The 21528-nt window shown below is 35.3% G+C and overlaps 1 protein-coding gene across 2 annotated transcripts in view; it reads left to right on the top strand.

Annotated features, from left to right (window-relative positions):
• The window catches only part of RNF144B (ring finger protein 144B), a 210511-nt gene that overhangs the window by 140767 nt on the left and 48216 nt on the right, over positions 1-21528 (top strand). For both annotated transcript variants that reach the window (XM_074207138.1, XM_074207137.1), the window contains exon 3: positions 11321-11425. In XM_074207138.1, the coding sequence (XP_074063239.1) occupies positions 11321-11425 (105 nt within the window). The remainder of the gene's footprint in view (positions 1-11320; positions 11426-21528) is intronic.

Here is a 21528-nt window from a genome sequence, read left to right as displayed (position 1 = left end):
GGAGAATTATTGTATCAAACCCTCAAAGGATTTATCTGAATACCTCATTCCAGAAAACAGTAGATAGTTATTTTTGACTGCAAGGGATACATGTTAATATGCTTTGAGCTTCCACTTTCAAAGTTAGCAAATTAGACTTTGGGGTTCACCTCTTTCTTTGCCCATTTCAATCCAAGAATTTTTTTTGCTTTTTTAAATCCAGCCTTATGTTTTGGTGCTTTCTATGGTTTGGTCTGTATTGACTCAAAAGTAGTATCCACTCTCTGGCAGCTACAGCTGTTGTGAAAGTAATGACAATTCTAGTAAAAGCAGGAGGGTAGATAGCAAAAACATGAGTCAGGATACTAGAGCTTCTGATAATAAGTAATTATGCTACTCATGCTAAATCATTTCACTTTTCCTGCCTCAATTCCCTATCTCTAGAGTTCTCTGGCATCTCAAGCTCTTCATATCCTGGTCCCTTCTTAACCTTTCTGTTTTTTTTTTTTAACAACATCCCTTCATGAATTATGTGAGGATTCCCTCCTCACAGACAGGCATCCCCTTCTCCCAACACTCTTCATCTCCCAACATTTCCTATGCCATTGTACTGGCAGCACCCTATGCCTGAAATGTTCTGCCCTCTCACTTCTAATTTCCATGCCTTCCTTCAAGAATAAGCTAAAGAATAAGCTAAATCCTATCTTTTAGGTCTGACAAGAGACTTTACTTGATCCCCTTCTCTCCTCACCCCCATCTCCCTAGGTTTGACTATTTCGATGGTGACTGATTCTCAGTGACCTCATTTGAGTTTTTCTTGGCAAAGATCCTGGGGGTAATTCTCCATTTCCTTCTCAGCTCATTTTACAGATGAGGAAACTGAGGCAAATAGGGTGAAGGGACTTTCCTGGATCACACATAACCATTAAGTGTCTGGGGCTGAATTTGAACTCCAATCCTCCTTACCCTGGGGATTCTGCTTTATCCACTGTATAACTTGTATGTACATAGTGATTTATGTGTGTCCCTCATCAGAAGGGAAGCTCTTTAAATTATAGGGTTGTTGCGTTTGGTTTTTTTTTTTTTTTGACTTGGTATCCCTTGTAGATGCCACAATGCTAGCCAAGTAAAGTAGTTAATACTTAACAGATACTTGTTGACTGACCAACTGACCTACTACTTTACAGAAAGTACTTTGTAAACCTGAAAATATTATGTAAATGTAAGTTGTGATTTATCATTAATTTTAGAGTAAACAGGATGTTGCTGTACATTGGTTGGCTTGGTTGAGTCTGGATGGAAGTTCTTACAGTATTGATATCTACAAATAGGGCAGTTGCCCTCTCATCTTTGTAAATAGTAGAAACAGCTCAGTGTATGTAGGGAAGACTAGATAGAAGGAGAGTGGTAATCTGTAATAGAACTTCACTTAAGATGCATGATACAGTTTAGAACTACATTGTGGGACTATTGTAAGGTGAACTGACCTTACAATTAAGTTCTTTTGATACCATGGACACTAAATCCCCTTTAAATGAGGTGATGGAAAATTTAATAGTCTTTAGGTGGAGGCTAAAAGGTGTATAAATCCTGTAGTACAAAACCAAGTTGCCTATTATAGATGCTTGATGGTATTTGAAGGAGTCCAGGCACATACTTAGTGATGAAATTAAAAGGAGAGTCTTTAGAAACCTCTTGGGATCAGGTGTAGGTACCACCTCATTAAACAAGATGAAATTGCTTTTTATATCCTCAGAAACAAGCAATTCCAAGTGAGAGATTTAAGTTTAAAATGGGAAAAAGTTTGCAATTGACATCAACCAAAAAAGTCATTCATTTACTAAAACAAGCATTTATTAAGGCTAACCCTAACAATTTCAAAAGCTGGAAATGGGGAGTCAGTGTAGGGGGATTGCTGTGAATACAAGAGGGTACTGGATACTATAAGAAGAAAAAGTGAAATAGCCTGCTCCAGTATTATATAAGATATGAAATGGTCTATACATTCAAGTAGATTTCACATTCAATAAAATCTAAATATTTTCTTAAATCACACACACAGAGACACCCACCCACCCACCACAAAATAACTTAAGCCATGTTTGTATTATTTATATTTTAGGAAACTGTTGACTATTCTAGAGAAAGGCATAAATCTGGAATTAAATAATGTTTCTTTTTCTTTCTAGTATCTTGAAACTCTTCCCAGGCTCTCTTCCTTCTCTCACCCATTTCCTGTCAGTTTTACTCTTGAAGTCCTTCCTATGAACATTTGAAGATTGTGCCACCATTAATCTTAAAAAGAAATTGTTTGAGAATTTTGAAACATAGTTGTAAGATTTACTTTTCTTTAGAAAATCTTGTATGTCATGCTTTTATCTCTACATTTTGTTGGTGGGATAAAAAAAAAGTTAATGGTAAATTTTGTCCAGGGTATCCTTTGTATGATTCCTACTAAAAGTCAAGCTGTTCTTCAGTTAGTTGACAGTGTAGGTCTCTATGCAAGCATCTTTAAAAATTGTCAGACTCAGGAATTTTCCAGCAGATGAGTCTAGGTAATTACAAGGATCTTTATTGTTGTTGTTATTGTTACATTTAATGACCTTTTGTGTCTTTTGTCCAGAAGAAGCAGCCATTTGTATATTCTGGTCATTGTTCGAGGTTATAATGACTTCAATCAAATACAAATAGAGTAGTTCACTTATTTCCCTCTAAATATTTGCTGTAATTGTTTTGAAAATGGCGTGTTTAGCTTAACCTCTTCCAAGTGAAGAAAGTAGAACCGAAAACAAATGTAAAACACAATGAGTACAGCTGTATAAAAGAAGGCAACTTTGAACTGGAAAAAAAATGAACAAAAGCAATGCCCAGTGGTAGTACTGAATTACAGAAGCTAAACAGCCACCCTTCCTTTTTTACAATAAGGAAGCTAGGGCCTCTGGGAAGACACTGGTTCCAAATTTTTTATACTTTAGTGTTTAACTTTTGCGGGGATCTTCCACTGTATAAAAGGGGTATGTAATTGTGAATTATGTATGCTTTTATATGCTGCTATAGAAGCAAAATTTATCAATTTAAAGTAGATGATCATCTTGAAATTTAAAAAGGTGATTTATTTCAGGATCAACTGCTGCTTTTTGTATGTATTGCTTTTTAATGGTACCAGGGTTTTATTTTATGAAGCTTAATTTTACACTTGAGGAAACTGAGGTCTTATGAAACTCATTTTACAGTTGAGGGAAGTAAGATTAAGTGACTCAATCATGGGCACATCAGTAGTAAATGACAGGTAGAATTCAATCCTGAATCATCTGCCCTCAAATTGATTACTGTTTCTATTGGGTACTTGCTACATAAGGAAAGCATAAAAAAGAATTTTTTAAGGAAAGAATAAAAAACCTTTTTTTTTACATCACAGAAACATTTTCTTCCAGAATAGATACTCTTTGTGGGAAATCAGACAACTGACATTTTATATACTATAATTATTGTGCAAGCTAGATTACATTTGTCCTTTTTCCTTTTTTTTAGTAACTTTCATGTTTTAGTGAAAGCTACAAATTGGAGCAGCAGGGTTGATCTACAGCAAAGAGAAAAATTGATAGACTATATGATATGATTCTAAAAGATTTTGTGTGTGTGTGTGTGTGTGTGTGTGTGTGTCTATGTGCAATCATAACCATAAAGATTCCCTCTCTGCTTTGTGTTTTATAACTCAAGAGAGATTTACATACTTGTGTAAATGACATTTATTTTGGGGACTTTTTTGGGACTTCCTTTTCCCCCCAATTAGGTTTAATTTTCTGAAATCTGCAATATTCTTCAGAACACTGACTTGATAAAGAACTATCAAGTATTCTGAGTGGTTTACATTTCAAGAGAGGTAGTAGTGCACCAAGGCAGACAAGAGAGCTAGACTTAAAGCTCAGTCATGGGTTTGTTACTTGTTTGACACACACACTGTGTGAATGTAGGGTTGGGATACTCTTTGCCAGAAGTATCAAATAGTTGTCCTCTTCACACTGAGTAGAGTAGGAACCAGATTAAAATGTATTTATAAATATTTGACAAGATAAATAAAATTATAATTGAGCATATATAATGTTAATATATGGTTTTCTGAGTCAGCATGCTGCAGTCCCCAATTTTGATTTGGATACCATTGGTTTTCACAAGAGTCTAGAACTATAAGTTGAAGAGAAGGGCAGGTGTGCATTGGTAAGAGAGTTAACTTATCTTAAAAGGTAGTTCTCTGTATTAATAGGTTCAATCCCAACTCTAATCTTTGGAATCCAGCCTTAAAAATTTACTAGCTGGAATGTCAATAAAGAAATATATATGTTTAGGGGCAGCTAGGTGGCACAGGGGATAGAAACTAGTGCTGGTTTCTGGAGGACCTGAGTTCAAATTTGACCTCAGACACACAAACTTAAAACTTACTTAGCTGTGTGACCTTGGACAAGTCACTTGAACCCAGTGCCTTGCAAAAAACAAAGTATATATGTTCCTGACTTATTATTTCATTAATGTGAAAGCACTAATAATAGAGATTATCACTTTTTCTGTAATGGAGAACCCCCTAGGTTAAGACTATAAGTGACTTTACTTATAGTCGCAATACAAATAGTATTATTTTGGGACTCTTGTCTAGTTCTTTCTGGATTCAAGGCCAGTTTTCCATCCATTGTGCTCTTCTGCCACTATTCTCCAGTTTCAGATTTAGTCATCATAATTTATGTAATCTATATACTCTCTTTACATTTGTTTGCCCCATATTGGCAAGTAGAGGTTTGGATAGAGAATTTTTTTCTTTTTCACGATAAATCTGTCCTACATATATAAATAAATTCTCATTCTGAATCATCAACAAAGTGATGACTTCTTTTTCTTATCATTGTCATTTATATAGCACCTACAATGCTAAAAATGCTAAACATTTTACAAGTATAATCTTATTTGATCCCTGGAAAGAAGATCTCTCTCTCTCTCTCTCTCTCTCTCTCTCTCTCTCTCTCTCTGTATATACATATGTATATATATATATATATATATATATATATATATACACACACACACATGCATCAAGTATAGTTTATCTTGCTTATTAACCAAAAATAGAATCACAGGGAAGCAAATTTGATCTCTTACAGATTTTATATACATTAATATGTATATATATATATATATATATATATATATATAGAGAGAGAGAGAGAGAGAGAGAGAGAGAGAGAGAGAGAGAGAGAGAGAGAGACATTGTAGAATGAGGTCTATGTTTAAAATATTTCTCATACTTTATTCAGGAAAAAAAAGCAAAGGAATAAATACATGGGGAAAGGAGACAGGATAACATTGTAGTTTTAGAATATTCATTCTCCTGTGCGGAAATCCTAGAACCAGAAGGGGAAACATTTTATAGATGAGAAAACCCAGGCAAATGGAGGTTAAAGGAGTTTTATGCAGATTTATCTAAGAAATGTCTAAGTCTGGTTTTGAACTCAAATCTTCCTTACTCCAAGTCCAAGTACTTTAACCACTAAGCCACCTTGCTGCATAATTTTTTTCTTTTTTAAAAAAGTCTCTTTTCAATTGCAGGAAAAGACAATTTTAATATTAATTTTTTAAAAAAATCTGAATACCAAATTTTCTCTTTCCTTCTATAACCTGTTCTCCCTTAGATGGAAGCAATTTGATATGGGTTTTATATGTCCAATCATAGAAAGCAAATATAATTAGTCTTATTGTAAAAAAAGAAACATATTCAAAGGAATAAAAACCATGAAAAAATAGTAAGCTGCAATCTTTAAATAAGCATTTTAATGCTAATGATTTTTTAGAACTAATCATAAGCTTTGTCAAAGAACATTTAGCTATAATTTCTATTCTGTATATATATTTGATATGTGAACAGCAGGTACTGGAATTTGGAGTCAGAGATCCAACAAGCTTCAAATCTTGGCTTGTCTGACCATGGGCAAGTCAACCAGCCTTTCTGGATCTCAGTTGGATTAAATGATTTTAAATCTGTGATGTTGAGGGAACTAATTTTTCTCTTCATGCAGGCTATAGCCTAAAGTTGAAAGGTAAAAATTAGAAAACAGAAATTCCCTAAACACTATAATATTCCCTGGAAATATTTCTTGAATATCTCCCTTCTTTGCTCCCACACACCCTCCCTTCTGTTAGTCCTTGGACTGTACAACTCCTCAAATTTTCAAGGTCATCTCAGTCATAGTAGCTTATGTAGAAACCATATACTGCCAGATCAGTGGCAAGAGGAAAGATTGAGGTCATGATGGGGATCAGGACAGTGCCAGTGTACTGTCATACTTTGGAATTCTGCTCAAGAGGGTTTTTTGTTGTTGTTGTTTTGAAATGTCTGTTTCTCCTATTTCTCTTTGCTACTTCTGCTTATTTCCTACTTGATCTCTACTTCTTACTTCCTGGGCTCCTCCTGCCTTTCTGGTAGTGGTGCTAATAGCAGCATCCATCCCAGAGTCAGTCAGTGCCTATGGCAGTCAGCCCAAGATAAGGTATCTCTACCTTCAACTATCTGATTCATTGAATTATGTATTGAACCTTTCCTGCTCCAGTAATCTCCAATTTGTGAAAGGAATTATTCCTCTTATCAATGAATTTACATCTGGTTAGAGCCATTTACTTAGCATTTTAAGTGGTAGCTGTTTCAGGAACACTATCTCATTTGGTCCCCATCATCACTCCAGGAGGTAGGAGGCCTTACTTTTATACCCATTTCATAGATGAGGAAACCAAAAAAGATAGGTTAAGTGAATTTGCCCCAGACCTAGTAAGAATCTGGTGCTTGTTTTGAATTTAAAATCCTGACTTAAGGTGCAGGGCTTTAGCCAGGTGGTGGTGAGGTACAAATCTTAGGGAAGTAAGGAGAATTCTAGAAGGAAGTAAAAAGCACTATCTGTGTTATGGTTTTGCTGGGAATTTACCTTCTCCCTTAGCTGTGGGAAAGTCTCACTGAATCTCTGTTTGGTTCAATGTGAGGGAGGAAATAGTATTCATTGTACATAGTTGGTACTTTTATGATGTTTGCATTAAATTTTCCATTCCAAGAAATATTTTTCTAGTCCAAGGGTAGGAAATCTTTTTTATGCCAAGGACTATTTAGATATTTATAACATCATTCACAAGTCATATTTTGTCAAACATTTAATTAATTCACCTCTAAATTTAAAGCTCCTAGATTTTTTGACTTCAGAGCCCTGTCTAGTTTGCCTTGGCAGAACCAGATCAATACAGCAGGAGATTCCCTGATCCAGTCCAATCCCATCTGAAACATGTATACCTTGTCTACAATATTCCTGATTAAAGATACCGTTCAATTCAGTGAGCATTTAGAAGGGTTACTATCTAAAAGGAGTCATTAATACCTCTAATGATGAGTACTTCCCAGCTTCCCCAATAACTGACCCCTCTTTTGGAAGATTTAGATGTTAGGAAGTGTTTCTTATTTCAAGTCAAGATATATCTCAGTTGGTAAATTCTATCTTTTGGATCTAGTTTTTAACTAGACAGTATTAATCAAATTCTTTTATGGTATTTGTCATTGTTGTTTAGTCATTTTTCAATTCTGAGTCTTTGATCCTTTGGAGTTTTCTTGAAAAAGATACTAGAGGGGTGGCTAGGTGGCACAGTGGATAAAGCACCGGCCCTGGAGTCAGGAGTACCTGGGTTCAAATCCGATCTCAGACACTTAATAATTACCTAGCTGTGTGGCCTTGGGCAAGCCACTTAACTCCATTTGCCTTGCAAAAACCTAAAAAAAAGATACTAGAGTAGTCTGCCATTTCCTTCTTCAGATCATTTTATGGATGAGGGAACTAATGCAAACAAGGTTAAGTGACTTGTGCAAGGTCTTACAGTTAGGAGGTGTCTAAGGCCTAGCATTTTGTCCACTGAATCACCTCACTACCCTTATTCCATGAAAGTCAATGTAAAACTTCCTCCTAGTTGGAAGTGAGATTTTGTATCATACTTTTGTATCATACTTGTATCATACTGTTCATATGGTTATTTTTTCCTCACATACCTGGTTTTGCTTAATTTCCTCACTCCATTTTTAATTGCGCTTTTTAAAAATTGTTGTAAATTGTAATAGTGTTTGTCTGAAAGTGAACAGAACTCTTCTGACCCTTTATAAGTGGATCTGGCAAATGCAAAAGAACAGATTTCTGTCCATGGCACAACTTATAACATAGATAGCCTTAATATGATAGTGAGGAGTAGGATATAATTTCCCTCATAAGTAGCCTGTTTATTCACAGAAAGCTTCCCACAATGTGCTTTCCTGGGGGTAGAAGTATTTTGAGACTAATCCCAAGGAAGTATTTCTTTCTCTCAAAGTGAATTAGAGCTAGGATGTTCTGTTTATGAATTATTACCTAAGATTTACACAATGATTAAGGGTACAAATGGGTATTATTTAACAATATGACAAGCTTTTATGAGATATTCCAAAGATTGCGTTAGGTACTAGGGATCCAGATATGTTAAAAAAAAAAAAAAGCCTCTGCCACCAAAAACCTTAACCATGACTCAGATTTTTCTTAGCTGCTTAAAAGCAAACAAGAAGTCTATTAATTTTCAGGTTGTTACTCTGAAGCAATATAATCGAATTTGAGTTGATTTTCTCATATCACAAATAAAGTCCACTATCCCCAACAGGGGAGTCATTTGACCCCAAAACTTTCAATTATGGGGGTCTCAATGTCTATAAGAGAAGCCATTTTACTTTTGACTATCTCATGTTATTTCTGTAACGCATAGCTCATTTCTTTAGTATAGGAAGTAGTTCATGTGAAAATTCTTTCTCCCTAAGGGTCCTGAGAGGTTAAGTGATTTGTCTGGGTTTGCAAAGTTAATATGAAATGGAGGAGAGACTTAATGAACCTAGGTGTTCATGATGCTGAATCACTGAGCCATGCTACCTTTCTGGCATCTTATTAAAGAAAAATTATTATGTTAAGGTGAAATCTGTTGCCCTATAGTTTCCACCTATTTATCTTCATTTTATTCTCTGGCTAAATAGATTAGGACCGCTTTGGAGAAAGGAGAGAAAATAGATGGAGCTAGGGCTCAATAGGTATCAATATTGAGTAAATCCTTGAGATTGCATGACTTAGGTTATAATCTACACTAGTAGAGAAAGATATCCATGCTCATCAGTCTTTTTCAGTAGTATTTGATTCTTGGTGGCCCTATTTGGAGTTTTCTTGGCAAAAATATTGGAGTGGTTTGCCATTTCTTTCTCCAACTCATTTTACAGATGAGGAAACAGACAAACATGGTAAAAATGACTTCTTCAGGGTCACAGAGCTAGTAAGTCTTTTGAGGCAAGATTTTGACTGTACTTGTTGGAAGATGGAGGGAGTTAGTAGTCTATGCAATATCAGTACATATTTGTGGACATTGCTGAGATTCAAGCCAAGTCTATGTAAAATTGCAACATGATTGTCATCCTCACACACTCCTTTTCCCTTCCCTTTTATAGTGTCCTTTCACCCACATACCCTGTACCCTCCTGCTATCTAGTGTGATAACTCAGCGGGTTACCCCCTTGCTGCTCTTACCTTTATCTTAATATACAGTTTTTCACAAAATATTCTTATTTTCAAAATAACTGTCAAGAGAGAAAGTAGTCCTATAACTCTGAGGTGTTAATGATTGATTGTACATTCATGTAGCCTCTCTGAGATATTTGAATGTTGGAGGCATCTAATAAATGTTTTTTATGGTTTATACATTTTATCTTATTTTTTTAAAGAAAGATTTTATTTAATTTGATTTTTACAATTTTTCCCTGAATCTTTCTTCTCTCCTCCTCCCAACTCCCCATAGAAGGCAGTCTGTTAGTCTTTATATTGTTTCCATGGTATACATTCCATGTATACATTATACATGATATTATATTATACATAAGTTGAATGTGATAAGAGAGAAATCGTATCCTTAAGGGAGAAAAATAAAGTAAAAGAGATAGCAAAATTACATAATAAGAAAACACCCCCCCCCACAATTAAAGGTCTTTGGTCTTTGTTCAAACTCCACAATTCTTTCTCTGGATACAGATGGTAATCTCCATCACAGATACCCCCAAATTGTGCCTGATTGTTGCACTGATGGAATGAGCAAGTCCATCCAAGTTGATCATCACCCCCATGTTGCTGTTAGGTGTAGAGTGTTCTTCTGGTTCTGCTCATCTCATTCACCATAAGTTCTTGCAAATCCTTCCAGGCTTTCCTGAATTACCATTCCTCCTGGTTTCTAATAGAACAATAGTGTTCCATGACATACATATACCACAGTTTGTTAAGCCATTCCTCAGTTGAAGGAATTCACTTAATTTCCAATTCTTTGCCACCACAAACAGGGCTGCTATGAATATTTCTGTATAAGTGATGTTTTTACCCTTTTTCATCATCTCTTCAGGGTATAGACCCAGTAGTGGTATTGCTGGATCAAAGGGTATGCACATTTTTGTTGTGCTTTGGGTGTAATTCCAAATTTCTCTCCAGAAAGGCTGGATAAGTTCACAGCTCCACCAACAATGTAATAAATGGTTTTTGAATAAAATTAAAAGAATGACCTTAAGAAAGAGGGAAATATTCCTAGCTCAAGGATTGAATCTCCAAGCTATTTAAGTCAAGTGAATAAAAGAGAGATGTTTGGTCAAGTGCTTCTCAAATCACATTACTTCCATGTCTGCTAGTTCTTCTGTTGTTTAAGAGTGGTCCCATTGAAAAGTACAATGTTCTTCATTTTAGTTCTAGGTAACTCAAGCATGATGATGACTCTTTGGTAAGGAGATGAATGAGGAATATGTGTAAGTGGAATAGACATTTATATTGCTCTCACTATGTGCAAGATACATAGAAGGCTTCATACTTTAATAACTTTAACTTTATTATTATTATTAATTTTTGTACTTTATAACTCACTTGATACTCTAGCAACTTTCCTAACTCCAGGTCTAGCTTTCTACCACCTACAGATGGTTTTTTCCCCTCCATTAGGTCAAAGGAGAGGTCTGTGGAAAAAATGAGTTAAAATACAAAACTTTTGCTAACCACCTTGAACAAACTTAATACCTTCAGGATGAAGTTACATATAATTAATTGCTCTTCTGTGCATTCTCTCCAAAGTTGTTCTATTATTCATACTTGTAATATTTTGTTTTCTAAGGATTTGATGTTCAGAATGACCAAGTAAAGAAACAGATATGATTGCAGTGATTCTCTTCAGCACCTCTAAACTGTTAGAGTGTATTATTCACTGGCTTGGTTTTTTTTTTCTTTCTTTCCATTTCTAGTGTCTGAAACAGTACATGCAGCTGGCAATTCGAGAAGGATGTGGGTCTCCCATCACTTGCCCTGATATGTTGTGCTTAAATCGTGGTACCCTACAGGAATCAGAGGTATGGATAGACAAGTGTAATGTCCCCTCTTTCTCTGCTGTCACTCTTCACTGGGGCTTTCTGAACTCTAATTGCATAGCAGTGAGCTGCATTCAAGTAATCTAGAAAGAAATATTTATTCATAAATATTTGTTAAAAACACTATCAGTGGCTTATTCATACTCCTATATGAAATCACTCATATTTCTTCCCTATACCTTTCTTGTTGAGTTATTTTCATTGCTAGAGATGTCCTAGACCAATACTTTTATATTCAAATAGAAATGTATCCTCGCTACCCACATATTGACTTAGAAAACCACAAAATAATTCTCTGTTATATTTTTATTTATTTTGTCGAACATTTCCAGCTACATTTTAATCTGTTTGAGGTACCCAGGGATGTTTGATATTTAACTTAAATTAATGCCTGAACTAATTGACTAAGTGAGCAAAATGTAAGGGATCTTTTTAAAAATGTGTTTAAATTCTAGAAACTGAAATAAAAATTGGTTTGGGGGATAATTTATTCAGTATATTTAAAGAAAGAAACCATATCTTAAACACAACTGCAAATGATTTTGAAGTAAAAAATAGTCATCCAAATGGAAACAATTGATCCATTACAGAAGGTTCTGGGAAGAGAATGAGAATCAATTCAGCTTTCAATAAACTTTGAATGTCATTTGTGTGCCAACCCTAATACTCTGAAGATGAGACAAGGCTTTTAATCTCAGGGAGCTTTACAATCTTTGAAAGGAAACTAAATTCCAAATTCAAACTTTGTTAATACAAATTAAGGGTATATAACTTGGTGGATAGAAGATTGACCTTAAAGTTAGGAAGGACCTGGATTAAAGTCCTGTTTAATAATAATTATAATAGCATTTATATAGTTCTTTAATATTTGTAAAAGTACTTTAAGGATATTCTCTCACTTGATCCTTACAAACCTAGGAGGTGGATGCTGAAGTTTACAGATGAGGGAACTGAGGCATGATAAATATATGAAGCTGGATTCTTTTTGCCACTTTAACTTGCACATACTGGCTTCTCACACTTACTAGTTTGAGCTAGTTCCTTATTTAGTCTTCTGAGCATCCTAAGACATAGATTGTAGCATTGGTAGAAGAAATTTCTGTTTTGTTAGTTCCTTACACTGATGAAATTACATTTGGGATTCTAAATTCCTCTTCCCTCTCCCCTCAAAGAAAGTACAAATAATTTTCAATAACTAGTCTTTGATATATAGTTTTCAAAAACTCTTTCGTGGGCTCTACCTTTCATCCAAATGAGTTCCCAGTGTCATCTTCTCTATCAGTGACTTGCTTTTTCCTTTTGGTTAGTCATTAGAATGGCTAGTCTATATTAAGTTCATATCTTAATCTTAATTACACTAATTTTTGAATTGCTGGATAATGAATCTTAAACTTGAAAAAATTCAAAAATTAATAGAATTTACAAAAAATCATCCTACAGGAGAAACAATGTGGTTAAAGGTCCTTTTCTGGACTCTGCAGAAAGTCAGAACAAAGTGATAAATGATTTGTCAGTAGGAAGATCTAGATTCTATTTAAATTCTAAATGTACATCCACCAACTGCCACTTATAAACATATGTCAAAAAAAAGAGCAGGGAGGTCATAGAGTAGAGGAAATAATTCTTGTGAAATTGAACTTGAATATGTTTTACCCACCAAGGAGAAATTTCATTACTGCAATCGTACAGATCATGTAGAAGAAGTTAGGAGAGAATAAAAGGAGTAAACTGAAACTTAGAGGTAAATGATTTTAGATAATAAATAAAATTATCTTAAAATTTTGTTTTTGAAAACTGAAAATTGTATAGGCACACATACATTCATATATTTGTATATATATGCATATAAATAAAGTATCAAAAATGAATCACTTAGTTTTGTGCAAAGGACTGATTTTTGTGGCAATATGTATAGAAGAAGGAACATTGGCTCTTGAATTAGAAATCTTGGGTTCAAATCCTATATCTGAGACTTATTAATCTTGGACAAATCATTTAACCTTTCTTGACCTCAATTCCCTCATCTCTAAAATGAGACAATTAGATTCCATGACCTGTAAGGTCCTTGCCATTCTGAATTTCTGATAATGAGTTATGAATAAAGCGCGGAATTGAGTGAGAAAACAGGCAAACTACCAAGAACAACATCCTGGTGTTCAAGAGATCATAATGGAGTTTAAAGTTAGATTAAGGAAGGAAGATATATAACCGTTGCATGCATCTGTTCTGGGAAGATATCCTTTAGCATGTAAAAGCTATGTCCCACTTAATAAGCAGAATGAAGCTAATCCCCTGAAGCAGTCACATCAAATTTGTTCAGTTTAGAGTTATAATTATGTGAAGTACAGCAGTTGGTTCCAGAGCAAAGGAAACATGCCATAAAGATGTTGATTAGTATGTCCACTCTAGAGGATTTATTATTCATACCAATCTGAGACTTAGTTGTGATTTACGACTTTGATATAGTTTTCTCCAATTTTATATTTTTCTCAAATAATTTTAGGATGGGATTTTAATCCCGATGTGAAAAATATGCCCCATGTAATATCAATTTTATTTAATTTTAAATTTTAAACTGAACTTGTATAATCCTCACATCCTAAGCATTTCTCCATTGTCTAATGGAAGAGTACCTATCACCATATGTTGAATAGTCAGATACTCATATTAATATATATATATATGACTCATATAAAAATACCTTAATTGAACAGAGCTGTGACAGACTATTTTTTCCTCTTTTGCTCTGAAAAGTTTTCTCTTTAATTCTCATATCTCTCTATTTTGCATGTTACATAAATTCACATAATTGGACTAGGAAAGGTAAAATCATATTTCTGAATTTTTATATATCTCCTAGTGTCAGTGTTACAAGATTGTAGGTTCTAGAGAAAATCTGTTGGATCCAGGCCCCTATATAAAAGAAGTTTACTTTAAGGTTGCATAAGATATACCTAATAGGCCTTGAAGAAGAATTTGTAAAAATAAGATATGGGGAAAAACTATAATCTTTCTCCAAGCTGGAGAAACTCAGTAAGGCCCATTTCCCAATACTTGAGCAGGAAGCCCTCCAGGGTGTGCATTAATGGATCATTACCATACTCATTGGTTTTGTTATGAGCCTAACTGATGAAGGACATTAGCATATCATAAATGGAAATTCTGAAATATCCTGCTGGTATTTCTATTGCAATATATTATAGTTCTTCTGTATGTTCTCTTTGAAAATGCACTGCCTTTTTCTTTTATATGTTTAAATATAGTTGGTCTCTATAATAGTTGCCATGGGATACAAGAAAATAGGGAACTAATCCTTTTTTTCCCCTCTTAATAGTTTTACCAAGAAACTCTAACCTACACATTGGCTTGGCTCCATACTCCTACATTCCTCCTGCTTCAGACTGCCCTCTTGTTCCCTCTGAGATGGCCAGCTGTGATTTGTCTTTCAATTATTGAATCAACTATTTGGAGAAGAATTTAATGTTCACCTCGCTTAGTTGTGGCTCTTGTTTAGTTGTGCCCAACTATTTGTGATCCCTTTTGAGGTTTTTCTTGAAAGATACTGGAATGGTTTTCCATTTCTTTCTCCAGCTCATTATTACAGATGAAAAAACTGAGGCAACCAGGGTTAAGTGATTTGACCAAAGTCACACATCTAGTAAGTTATCTGAGGTTGAATTTGAATTCAGGTTTTCCTGACTCCAAGCCTTACTGTCTGTCTAACTACTATTCAACTTAGCTTCCTTATCTAAATGGGAAACAATATAAAAAGGCATTATTCATTTCTTTTCTTTTTTTTTTTTAGGTTTTTGCAAGGCAAATGGGGTTAAGTGGCTTGCCCAAGGCCACACAGTTAGGTAATTATTAAGTGTCTGAGATCCGGATTTGAACCCAGGTACTCCTGATTCCAAGGCTGGTGCTTTATCCACTAAGCCACCTAGCTGCCCCTCATTATTCATTTCTATCTAACAAAAAGGCAGATCATGGGAGAAGGGCTTCTACAGAAAACTTTACACAATCTCTCAATTTCAGTGCTTCCTCTCTGTTAATGTGTGAATCTCTCTCTCTCTCTCTCTCTCCATATATATATATATATATATATATATGCATTATATATGCATATATATGCATTATAGGTGTATGTGTACATGCATATATCTATCTATCTATCTATCTATCTATCTATCTATCTATCTGTATATTTACATGTTGACTCCCTTATCAGATTGTAAACTTTTTGAGATTAGGGACTATCTTTTGCCTCTTTTATATCCCTAGTTTAGCTCAGTGACCAGCACATTGTAGGCACTGTTGATTGTTGACACTTAATTGATTGATTGATTGAAATTACTCTGTTACAGCCTATTTAGCAATAGGACAAAGGAAGAGACTTTTGGATTGTCATCTCTAGCTCTGAACCATTCATGTCTATCTTTAGTCTTTTTCTAGTATGTGAATCTGAGCATAAGTTATGTTCAGTCTGTTGAACACACAAATCCAGTTCGTTTTATTAAATTGATGGTATGGCTCAGTTTTCATTTTTGACCTGATTTTAGGTGATAAACTTAGGGAGGGAAAGTTATGATTGATTTTCATATGTTTAATTACAATAATTGAGGAAGCAAAGTACCCTTTCTAGGGTGAGGTTGAATTTTTTTAATGGACAATGGGAAATCTGGGTGCTGAGCAGGAAGGTCTCTTGAATGGTTGTCTGTCACAGTGCACTCTGAGCACTTTAACCTCTCTTACATTGAGAGCTTGAGATCTTGAAGGGAGGAACCAGCAATGTAGCACCCCTTCTTCCCATTCTGTAGGTACTGACTACATTCTTTACCAAACCCTCCTAGGGCAGGACCTAGTGTGTGAAAGGAGAAGGAACAAGAGGAAGGGCCTAGTGAAATCATTAACACATCTATTGTTAGGCATTATTCCTTGCTCTGGGAGTGGATCAAAGCTACTATTTCCACATTGCTGATATCTAAAATATAAAGGGTATTTTTTTAAAATTCTGGGAATATAAAGACAAAAAAGAAATAGTTCCTCCCCTTCTAACCTATTAAATTTAGATGTCCCCCAAAGCCCTTTCTGGGGTCCTCTTCTCTGTATTACTTTGCTTCATTGTCTCATCTGTTCTGATGCATTAACATCTCTATGAAGATAATTCTCAGAGCTACCCTAATCTATCTCCTGACCAGCTAGGTTGTGCAGTGGGTAGAACACTGGCCTTGGAGTCAAGAGGATGACACCTACTAGCTATGTGACCTTGGGCAAGTCACTTAGCCCTGATTGCCTTGTATCCTAGACCATCTCCAGTTGTCCTAATTTATATCTGGCCACTGGACCCAGAAGACCCTGGAGGAGAAAGTGAGCACACAGCACCCCTTCACTCAAATGCAACTCATGTGCTTTTCATGATGCCATGATCTTCTTTGAAAAAAAAATGAAGGTCAAATATTATTATTTCTTGATCTCCAAACTTGCTTCTCTAATGTCTGTTGGACATTTCTAACTGGTTATCCTATAGACAATTTAAACTCAACATTTCCAAAAATTTCCCTTCCTCCTAATTTCCTGATTTCTTCTGAGTAATTCAGGCTCTCAAAAAATGGTGTTATTCTTGATTGCCCCTTCTCTCATCCTCCATATCCAATCAGGTGCCATGTCCTGTCATTTCTACCTTTGTAACATCTTGTATATGACCTCATTTTTCTTCTGACACTCCCCCATGCAGGTCCTCATCATCTCACACCTGGACTGTTGCAATAATCTTACTACAAGAGTGTTGTCAGCCTTTCACTCAGCTATCAGTTTGATCTTCCTTAATTATAAGACTGACCACATCAACCCTTTTATTCAGTAAACTCCAGTGACTCCTCCTTACCTCCCTATCAAATATAGGATCACCAAGTTCTTTATAACCTAGTCCCTTCCTACCTTTCCAGTTCTCTTATACCTTAGTCTCCTCCCTGAAATCTGATCCCATATCACTGATCTCTTTGCTATTCCTTATATACAACACTCCATCTTCTGACTCAGGGAATTTTCACTGAATTTCCCTCATGCCTAGAATTCTCTGCCCTCCTTTTTTCCTCCTCTTGACTTCTCTGGCTTCTTTGCCCCAGATAAAAATAACACTTTTGGTAATAAGCCTTTCCCAGCTCTTTTAACTTTTTAATGTCGTCTCTCTGAGATCATCTTCCATGGACATTGTTTTTTATAATTGTTTATCTGTTTCTCCCATTGGACTGAGCTCCTTGAAGATAAGGACTATTTTTAATTTTTTTTATTCCCAGTTTTTAGTATAGATAGAAGGTGCTTAATAAAAATCCTTGTTGACTTGATATACATTTTATTGAGGAGGTATAACATTCACATTCATAAATGCAAAATTATTTCAAAAAGAGAGTAAGTGCTAATAATTAGAGGGGATTAAACAAAGTATCCTGTAGGTGGTAGTATCTGGAGGTCCTTAAATGAAACTGGTGATTCCAAGAGTCAGAGGTCAAAGGGAGTAAGTATATGCAGACATTTGGGGTCACTTGTTCAAAGATAGGGAAACAGAAAATGGAAAGCAATTTATGGGGAAAATCTAGCAGAAAGGAAAGATAGGATGTGAACAAAAACAATATTCCAGACAGATTGAGGTATAGAATAATTGTAGGATGAGAGAAGATTGGATAAGAAAGTTGGGGCCAAGTTTTGGAATGCCTTGAATTCAGGAATTGATACTTAATTGATATTTAGTAAGAAGCAGCCACAGGTTTTTGAGTATAGGAGTGATGTTTGTGATCATAATGGTACCTTGGGTTAGAGAAGTGAGAGTGAAGCCAGCAAGACCCGTTTGAAGGCTATATAACAGTTTAGGTGGGAAGAGAAGTGTTGAAAGGTCGAACTAATGTGGTTGCAGTGATTATGGATAGGAAGGAGATGGATCTGGAAGATAGTACAGAAGTGGATTAGTGTTGGGTAAAGGAGAATGAGTGGTCAATAATTGTGGATCAGTGGGACTAGTAACAGAACTATAAGAAAAGAAATTAGAGGAGGGGGCAGTTTTCGAATAGGGGTCATACTGCGTTGGAATTGTTGGCATACCATCCAGAAAATATTCAAAAGGCAACTGGAAATGTGGGGTTGCAATCTGGAGAGATGCTAGGGATGGAGATGAGATTTGGGAGCTATCTGTATTGAGGACCTGAAACAGATCCTTGAGGGAGACCCACATATAAGGGCTAAAAGGAAGTTGAAAACCCACAAAAGAAGATTGATCAGAGAGGTAGGAAGGGTGGTCCATAAAGGCAAATGCAACAAAAAGTATATGTTTGCCCTTCATTTTCTTTCTTTCTTTTATTTTGTCTTTTTTTTGTCCTTCATTTTCAAAGAAGACCAGGGAGGTGATGCCATGCCAAACACGTGAATTAGATTTGAGTGAAGGGCTGCTGTGCTAAGTCACTAGCCTCATTTTCTCCTTCAGAGTCATCTGGATCCAGTGGTCAGACATGGAAATCAGGATAATGGGAGATGGTCTTAGATGCAAGGCAATCAGGGTTAAGTGACTTACCCAGGGGTCACATCACTAGTAGGAGTCAAGTGTCTGAGGCCAGATTTGAACTTCTGTTGTCCTGAATCTATCAGAGGTCATTAGTCACCTTTTCATTATAATGGCAGGAGCAGAAACAAGAATGCAAGGGCTCTAGGAGTAAGAGGCAAGTGAAGACAGATATCTATAGGAATTTGATAGTGAAAGTTAATGGATATGAAATGTGGGCAGTCTTCTGTGAAGAACATGCCAAGACTTCAATCCTGACATTCTCCTGTTACTTGTCTGAAATCATCAGCCTCTCAAGAAACCTTTTTATGTTCGCTGCCTTAGTTTTTTAAAAGGAATAGTTAGAGAAGGTGTTCAGGTGGCCTTAAGCCAGTGGTAGAGTGAAAATTCTCCAAAATAGAAAGGTTAGGATCAGCATCAGAGGCTGAATGGAAGGCAGCAAAGATTTTAGTCAAATGAATGATCATTCAGTTAAGGTTCTTTGGAATCAATGGAGAGGCAGTTGGAGAGGAGAGCAGAATCTTCCCATTTTGCATATTTTTCCATCTTTACTAGTGTGTGGCATAATAATATTATAGCTACTTGGAATTTCCTATACAGCATGTATTCCCATATTTGCCATTGCCTCACCTTCTTTCTGGGCTCTGTTAGTAGAACTTGGTTTCCTAATGCATGTTTCTTGAAAATAATAGGCACCTTGAAGCAAGTCCTTTATATAACCAAATAATCCTCTCGGTATTGTTGGTATGGTGATTCCAAATTTATCACAGACATCTGAGACAGAGAACCTATATAAGACTAGAATCAAGAATAGAATTTAAGTTTTTTCCTAGTCTAGCAATGCTCTCAGTGAAGTCATTGCCATGTTTCTATTATGTAACTTCATGACTGCAATCGTTTAAAAAAATCACATAAATAAAAGAAAGCATTTCTTTAGAAATTAGCTACAAAACATACCAATTCAACTAAAGGCCAGAACTAGGGAGTATGATTTTCCTATGTTCTATCTGTTTGGCTCCTAGGTAGAAATTAAATTGAAAACAAGGACAGGATTTTTTTTTTGTATGTCTTTTGAATCCCATATAACTCAGTTAATCAACAAATATTTATTAAGTGTGTTAGTTCCTGGGGAGATAGGCAAAACTGAAATAATTCCTTTCCTCAAAGAATTTAATCTATCAAACTATAGTTAAAATGATAACATTTATAAAGTGTTTTGAAAACTTTATTTTTGTGCATGTAAATATATACACATGTGTATATATACATATATATGTACATATATATACATATATGTACATATGTATATATATATATATATATATATATATATATATATATATATATATATATATATATATATATATATATATATGTAATGATAGCTGCCATCTGTAGCTATCCAGCTCATTGTTGTCAGTCATCTTGACTGTTGTCTGGATCCTGGAACTTGATGACTCAGGAAGAGAGGGTGAGGCTGATGACTTAATGCAACACTGCCTCACTCAAACCTCATTCACACACCAGTCAAGACATCACCCCATGGTGTCATTAGTCCTCTTTGAAAACAAAGGACAAGGACAAACAAACAGTTTCATAGCAAGGGAAGGTGAAGGTAAAGATGATAGGTAGAATTGTTCTTGGGTGAGGAATATCTCATTACCTTCCTTCATTTGGGGGAGAAGGGAAGAAGGTAGGAAGCTGTTTTATAGAATACAACTCAATTAACTATACTCTAAAGGTATAATTTATATACTATTCCTTCTAGTTTTATTGATACCTTTTGTTTTAACATTATATTCCATTATAAAATGTATTCTCTATTATAATAAAGATTTTTTAAAAAGAATAAAAAAGACAATTTAGTAAAACCAACCCATAAAGGAAGCAAACTGGGCAGCAAATGGCAATATTCCATACCCATGGTTCCCTATTGCTACAGTGAGGTCAGGACAGTATTTTTTAAACTCTATTTTAAGACCAGATTTAGTTATTATAATTGCATACTGTTCAATGTTATTATAGTCATTTTATTCATGTCTATTTTCCTCAATGTCTCATGCTTCACTTTGCATCAGTTTATATGTATTTATGTGTTTCTCTAAATTCATATTTTTTGATTCCATTGCATGAGCTAAGATTTGCTTAGCCACTTCTGAATTGTTAGGCATCCACAATACTTTGTTACCACAAGAAGGGTTACTTTGAATGTTGTGTCATAAATTGGGTCTTTGTCTTTGATTTCCTTGTTGTGGTGGTTTAGTCATTTCATGACCCCAGTTGGTGTTTTCTTGGCAAAGATACTGTAGTAATTTACTATTTTCTAACTTGCCCAGAGTCACACAGCTTGTAAGTGTCTGAGGCCAGATTTGAATTCAGGAAGATAAGTCCTCCTGACTCCAGGCATGCTCCTCTATGCACTGTGCCAGCTAGCTGCCCTCTCCCTCATTAAGATATGAGGGTATCAGTACTGGGTTGAAAGGTATGTCAATCTATTGTCATTTGTTAAGCATAGTTCCAGATGTCTTTACAGAATGGT

The sequence above is a fragment of the Macrotis lagotis genome, chromosome X, assembly GCF_037893015.1.
Source record: "Macrotis lagotis isolate mMagLag1 chromosome X, bilby.v1.9.chrom.fasta, whole genome shotgun sequence".
Taxonomy (NCBI): Eukaryota; Metazoa; Chordata; class Mammalia; order Peramelemorphia; family Peramelidae; genus Macrotis; species Macrotis lagotis.
The sequence above is the reverse complement of the archived record's forward strand: the minus strand, read 5'-3'. Positions and strand labels throughout refer to the sequence as shown.